The following is a 6,986-nucleotide window of genomic DNA, read 5'->3' as shown; positions in this document are numbered from 1 at the left end:
CACCAGGGCTTGCTTCCACGTGGAGGGAAATCCCCCACTGCAGCAGAGGTCACCCTGGCATCCTGCTCAGCCCAGCAGTGACCTTTCCCCTCTCCTTTATTACTGTCCTCATGTGCTGAGTGTTTTTGTAGGAGGAGCTCTGCAAGGAGGAACCAGGGCAGAGCAAGGCAAAGTGTTGTTTGCTGCCCTGCACTGGCAGCAGGGCAGTGGCACTTCCTTGGCTCAGGGCTGGGAGGAGGGGACACTTGTGTCACCCTGTCACCCAGGAGGGCTCCCACCGACCAGGCTCTGCAGCAGATCTCTCTCTTCCAGCCAGGTTTGAGGCAATCACTGTTGCTGGATCTGTGCTTCCCTGCCATCTCTGGGGACAGCAGGGTGACATGGGGTGGCACTCTAGGGGCTTGGTTTGTCTGGGAGTCTTTATCCAGGAGCATTTGTCACCTGCTTTGTGTGCTGCTGCTCCTCAGGGCTGCTTGGGCCAGGGTCTCTCATCCTGAGGTTCTCCTGATGTAACTTCTAGCCAGGATAAATGGGGGACATCAGCCTAAGTTTTCACCAGGGCTCTGGGGAGGGAGCTGTCCTGGACAGCAAGACACAGCCAGAAGGGATTTCCCTCTGCCAGGAAATCCCTCCAGCTCCCCCTGTTAAAGGAGATGCACCAATCTCCTTGCCCACATCCAAGGAGGCTTCTGGCATCAAGTTCCTTCCTAAACATCTCCACCTTCTGGTCATAACTGACAGTGGCAGATGCTTTGATGCATTAAATTCACAGCTTATGGTAATGGTTTTGATTTTATTCCAGCCTGTTTTGGAGTCAAGCCCCAGCTGCCAGTCAGGAGGCTCAGCTGATCCTGGGACCCCTTGCAGATGTGCACTGAGCAGAGCTGGTTTCCTTGCAGGACATGGCACAGACAGTGACCTCAGGCACCTCCCCAGAGGGGCCTTGTCCCTCCTTCGTGTACAAGGTGGTGCTGCTGGGCAGCATGTCCGTGGGCAAGTCAAGCCTGGCCTGCAGATATGTGAGGAATGACTTCAGGGAGCTGCTGCCAACCGTGGGATGTGAGTGAGGGGCTCTGGGCAGCAGAGCAGGCCTGATGCACTTACCTGCAGCAGGGTGGGAGGCAGGAGAGCTGCTGGGTCCATCCTGCAGTAGCACAGACCCACTTTGGGACACAGTGCAGGCTTCCCCAAAAGCCAGAATTTCCCCCTTCACATCTCTGCAGCCCATTTCCCCCTGCCTAGGTCCTACAGCACCTAGACATTATATATATTCATTTTACATGATGCACCTGGGTTTGCCTTAAGAAGGCACAGCAGGCACAGAGGCTGTGATCCCACCAGTAAATGAAGAGCCAGCTGGTGGGGCAAAGTGGAGCTTCTCTTCTTGTCCTTCTGCCTTGTCTCTGGCTGGTGCACAAGCCAGGAAGGAAGGAAAGGATGGAGGCACCCCTCCAGCAGGAGCCCTTCCCATGGATATTCCAGTTCACATCTCAGTGAGGTGGAGCTGTCTCTCTATCTGGGGGCTATTCTGCAAAGCTCAGAGTTATCCAACATCAAGCCTGGTGTCATCCACCCAAATCTGCTGCCAGGAAGGGCCACTCAGCCCACTGCTGGTGATCACAAGAAGTCCCCCCCTGGATTCTGTGCATTAGAACATCATTAAGGACCTTCAGGATGGGTGTGGCCTCGGGCAGGGGATCTGAGCTCCCTGCTCTTGCTCCAAGTGAACACACACCCTGCATCTTGCCTGCAGGCTCCTTCTTCACACAGACACTGGAGCTGGAGGAGGCCACGGTCAAGTTTGAGATCTGGGACACGGCAGGGCAGGAGAAGTACCACAGTGTGTGTCACCTCTACTACCGGGATGCCCACGCTGCCCTCATCGTTTATGACATTGCTAACAAGGTAAGGCAGGACCATGCCACACCCAGGAGTGATTTCTGTTGCCATGAATCCCATCCCAGGGTGATTTATCCCTAAATGTGTTTGAGGGCTGGTGTTTCCCTCAGAGGGGCAATCAAAACCTCCCCACCCTCTTTGGTCTGGTGCCACCCAGCCAGCTTGGTCTGAGACAAAGGGATTAAATCAAAACCAGACCACTGGGTGGTTTTGTCTCCATCTCTCCAGCAAACATTCAGCAGAGCAAAGCTGTGGCTAGAGGAGCTGGAGAAGAGATTCCTTCCTGATGAAATCGTGATTGCTCTGGTGGGCAACAAGACAGACCTTGCTGCTGAGAGAGAGGTCACCACTGAGGTGAGTGCCTGGGGTTCCCTCATCACCCCTCTCAGAAAGCACTGGGATACATCCAAGGAAAATTTCCAAGGAAAGCCAAGAGTTTAGGAGGTTTTCAGACACCTCCAAAGTCTCTGTACACTTATTGAAAATCCACCATAAAACTAAACAAGCAGGCCCAGAGGGGGCAGGGGAATAACTCTGCTTGTTTCCTTTTAGGAGGCAGAAGAGTTTGCACAAACAAAAGGCCTCCTGTTCAAGGAGACATCTGCAAAATCCAACTATCAAGTAACTGATGTCTTCATGGCTGTGGGTGAGTTATGGGATGGCTCTAGGTGAGAGCAGAGGCAGATGAGCCATGGTCCCAAGCCCCTTCATTGCTCCTACTTGTCACTGAGATGTTAATACCAGCCAGTCCAGCCTTAAGGCAGAAGGATGGACAGATCCATCCAGATACTCCAGTGTCAGAGAGGGCTTTCAGGCCTCCTCCCAGAGCCACAATTTTATTTTTCATTGATATCCAGTCTAGGTGCAATGGTGTCCCCAGCTTAGCTGCTCAGGGAGCTGAGGGAGGGTCCCCTGGGGTGGGACATGGGGTGGCCACTGCACCCCAGCCACTGACAGGAGAAATGAGCCCTTCTCTGCCTTGTGTTTCCTCCTAGTCCAAGAGCTCCTGAGGAGGGAAAAGGAGAATGCATCCAAGCCATCCCCACATGGGAGGTCGACCGTGGACCTGAGTGGGAGCGGGGCGAGGCCGAGGTGCTGCAGGAGCTGAGGACTCTGCACCCAGCAGGGCTGGACTCAACCTCCACGAGGGGCAGTGACACAGCAGGGGGACGCAGAGCTGCAGGGACAGCTCAGCCTGGCCACCTCTCTGTCTCAAAGCCAGTTCAGAGCCCATCCTGGGCACCTGGAGCCTCTGCAACCCTTTAGCACCATCTTCAGCATGGAGATCTTCAGGGGTTTCTTCCACCAATCTTCCATTTCCAGAGAAAAGCACAGTCTGCCAGGAACACTGCCACCAACCCTGACTGGTGACATCCCCCACCCCCAGCTGTCACCTCTTCCAGCTCCCTTTCCATCTGAAAAGGGAGGGTTTAATTTCCCAAAGCAAAGATCCCAGTGGTTTTACACCCAGGCTGCAAATAAAGAGAATATTGCCCTAAATGTGTGTTGTTTTTTGTTTTATATCCTGTCCATGTCAGCCTGTAGGGCACCACAGGAAGCCTGGAGGTGGCAGGAACCAGAGCCAATGCTCTCCTTACCCCATCCACCCCATTACAGGGGGTCACAGCCCATCCTTGGGCTGAGCCAGAAAGGGGCCAGAGCCAATGTGTGCTGTCAGAGTGCTCTGTGCCTTGCTGGGCCTCCCCTTTGCACAATCATGAGTCCACTGTGGGAACTGGCTGGAAGAGGAGAAAAAAAACACCTGTGCTCTCTGCAAAGGCAGCACCACTCACCCTCTCTGCAGGGCAGTAATCTCTGGGGTTTTGGGGCATGGCAGTGTGGTGGGCAGAGCATCACATTCTCCCCAAGAGTTTCTGACCCCAGCTCACAGAAATGGGGTGGCTGTGTCTGACCCCAGCTCACAGAAATGAAGGTTTCAGGGGCACCCCTGGGAGCTGGCACACTGTGGCATACACCTGGGAACTGGGTCCCTCTTGTTATAAATACTGTTATGGGATTGGCTTTTGGCAAATATTAGGGTGGATGCCATATGTGTTGAAATGGTTTTTAAGATATAGTTTTCTTTAGGAGTAACATAGGTTGATAAAGTGTCTTTGTAGTAAGTGAACTGCCTGTTTAGTTATATAACACCCTGTAAAAACACCTGCTACTGATATACCAGTTACCATCTGTAGAAATTGAAGACCACAGCTCAAATTAAGACTGATAAGAAAAATAAATTCAAACCACAGCCAGGAAACACACATGCTCTAAAAAGGCAGACTCAAGGAATGGCCATGTAAAACAGTTCCTGGAATATGGAAAATAGCTTGTAGAAAAGTTTGAAAATGTGTGATGGGTGTATGAATATACAACAGGCTGGTGAATTTAAGAGGTGTCTCCAAAACACCCGACCATTTTAACCTTTTGCTTTATTGTTTGTCTCTTACTGTATTTTATTAAAGCTCTTGAAATCTACCAGGAAAGTGAACCTCATTTCTCACACTCTGAGCTTATTTTTAGGGTGTTTCTTGTGGTGTGAGGGGATAAACCTGAGAGTGAAGAGCTGTCACACAGCACACACTGCCAGGGCAGGCAGAAAACCGTGGTGACCACGCAGATTTGGGGGTCATGTTGCCTTTTGGAACAGAGAGGCTGGGACACAGGGGTGAGAGGAGGAGGGTTTTTATTGTCAGCTCCAGTTCAGGGGTTCAGCTCCGGCCGGGCAGGGTGGGGCTGTGGGTGGGAGGCTGAGCAGCCTCTCTGCTGGCTGCTCCCCGCCAGGGCTTGTCTCCTCCCGAACCTCCCCACCGGCCGGATCCCGCGGCCCGTGTACCACGAGGGGTCGATGTCCGGGTCTGGAAAACCGAGAATCCGTCAGGAGGGTGGAGGGGAAGGGGCACTGCACCCGGGAGAGGGGGATGGCGAACAGGGAGCAGGGAAGGGAGATAAGGAGGATAAAAGCTGCTGCACAAGCTGAGGGGGTGCAGAGGGGCTGGAGGCAGGGGGTCGGTTGGGGACAGTCCCTTACTCATGTTCTCCTTACTCCTGATTTCCATGGAGCGCTGCAGAACGCCGCCCTGGCTGGAGGGCAGGGTCAGGCAGATGAGCAGCAGCCACAGCAGGCAGATGACCCCCAGCTTCATCCCAGAGCTTTCAGGCTGCACTGACTTGGCTGTGAAGTCTCCTGAGCCCTGCTGAAGAGTCTGATGTGACTGCAGGAGAGAAAGGATTTGACTGTTGATGTGCCACAGCATCCCTGGGCCAGCAGCAAAGGGTTTGGGGACAGCATCAGGGTTTGCTGGGGCTGACACCTCTGGGGAAAATATCACCTCCCAACATGAGCTGCACAAACCTTGTGGTCACTAAAACAGGTTTTGATCCCAGTCTAGTGCCTTAGGTCAAGCCTGATCTTCACTGGGATCCCTACCACTGAAACACAGGGCTGGCTGCAGCAAGAAGAGGCTGCAAGGGCACGAAAGGGGGGATGGATGGATGGATGGATGGATGGATGGATGGATGGATGGATGGATGGATGGATGGATGATGGATGGATGGATAGATGGATGGATGGATGGATGGATGATGATGGATGGATGGATGGATGGATGGATGGATGGATGGATGGATGATGGATGGATGATGGATGGAGGGATGGATGGATGATGGATGGATGGATGGATGGATGGATGGATGGATGGATGGATGGATGGATGGATGGATGATGGATGGAGGGATGGATGGATGGATCATAACCACCTCTACACCCTTAGCATCCACCCCTGGCTGCAGCTGTTAAATGATAACCTGTGCCACACTTCAGGGCACTGAGGGGCTGAGCAGGACCGTGCAGGGCTGGGTCTCTGCAGCCCCCGAAAAGAGGAAGCAGAGCAGGGACCAAAGCTGGGCGAGGCAGGCCACGGCGGGGCAGCAGCTCCAATTCCAGCCACTTTTGCCAAGGAAAAGTTCTCAGCGTGCTGAGCAGGACACAACCCGGGCTCCCTGGAGCTCAGATTTGCTGCCGCCACCAACTTTTGGAACCTCCCCCTTCCCACTCCAGCCGGCTGGACAGACACAGGGAGGCGAAGCAGCGCTGAGGAATCACCCAGCAACGAGAGCATCACCCGAGCGAGAGGAGAGCGGGGCTGCACTTACCGGGGCGAGGAGAGCCCGGGGCCAGGCTGAGCCAGGTGGCGACTGCAGAGTCCCCTCCGGCCGCTGCTTTTATGGCCGGATCCGTGCTGATGTCACGGGCACCGAGCCGGGGCATCTCCCCTCCCCGCTGCCCCCTCTCATCAAATCAGCACGGGGATGTGTTTTCGTGACTCACAAGGGACCGGCGTTTTATCTCACGCTGGTTGAGGGAGGTAGTTTGGGAATATATTCATCCCCGTGCTCGGCTCAGGGTTATTTCGGACAAGGGGAAGTTTTCTGCTCCAGGTGGGTGTGTGCTGCTGCTCTGAACGCTGCAGGGATCTACGGTGGTACCACCACCCTTTCCCCTCCACTGCCCACAAAAAAAACTGCTTTAGGGAAAGCAGAAAACTAAATACAGAGACGAGAGGAAGGTAATGCGCTGGAGCACAAGGGCTGTCAAGAACAGGCTTGTTCTCTGGGTATGAGAGCTCTAAATCCCCCCCCCCCCCCCCCCCCCCCCTGGTTCCCCAACCCCATTTTAAATGGATTTTAGATTTCTGATGTTTATTCTGCTGGATGTGCCAGCTTGGAGGACCAGTTGGCATCCCAAAGCAGGGATGTCTCTGTGTTGGCAGGATTGTGAAGACACCATCCCCAGTGGGGTGTGGGCAGGGGGAAGGTCTCTGCCACCCCCATATGGGGCTGGCTTTGCCCTGGGACAGGGCTCCATCCAGTGCCTGTGCACAGCCAGTGCTGGGGAGAGCTGCCAGGAGCAGTGTGGGACACAGGGGAATAGCCCCAGATATGCAGCAGAGGGAAAGGACTGAAAGAGAGGAGAGCCTGCCCCACCTCGGGCTTTGGGAGAGGAAATATACACCCTGGGCTCAGCAGGCCTCTCTCTACCCCAGGGCTGCTGCTATTTTAACACAGATTTAAAACAATCCCTTAGT

The 6,986-nt window shown here is 54.2% G+C and overlaps 2 protein-coding genes across 3 annotated transcripts; one reads left to right on the top strand and one right to left on the bottom strand.

The window, feature by feature from the left end:
* Positions 1-161: 161 nt before the first annotated feature.
* Positions 162-3,396, top strand: RAB17 (RAB17, member RAS oncogene family). Of its 2 annotated transcripts, none has more exons than XM_079310454.1 (6): positions 162-316; positions 803-1,059; positions 1,754-1,905; positions 2,128-2,253; positions 2,452-2,545; positions 2,895-3,396. In XM_079310454.1, exons 2-6 carry the CDS (start codon positions 903-905, stop codon positions 3,005-3,007), a joined length of 642 nt encoding a protein of 213 aa, XP_079166580.1. In that variant the 5' UTR covers positions 162-316; positions 803-902; the 3' UTR covers positions 3,008-3,396. The 2 variants fall into 2 exon arrangements, with proteins under 2 accessions (XP_079166580.1, XP_079166581.1); XM_079310455.1 differs by having other exon boundaries at positions 173-316; positions 900-1,059.
* Positions 3,397-4,602: 1,206 nt separating this feature from the next.
* Positions 4,603-5,059, bottom strand: PRLH (prolactin releasing hormone; the record flags this gene model as incomplete). The annotated part of the gene is made up of 2 exons (XM_079310566.1): positions 4,931-5,059; positions 4,603-4,757 (listed from the first exon to the last, which is right to left on the bottom strand). Exons 1-2 carry the CDS (start codon positions 5,043-5,045, stop codon positions 4,603-4,605), a joined length of 270 nt encoding a protein of 89 aa, XP_079166692.1. The 5' UTR covers positions 5,046-5,059.
* Between the last annotated feature and the right edge of the window lie 1,927 nt (positions 5,060-6,986).

Source organism: Erithacus rubecula (assembly GCF_903797595.1).
Source record: "Erithacus rubecula genome assembly, chromosome: 8".
Lineage (NCBI taxonomy): Eukaryota > Metazoa > Chordata > Aves > Passeriformes > Muscicapidae > Erithacus > Erithacus rubecula.
This window is presented reverse-complemented; position numbering and strand designations above follow the sequence as displayed.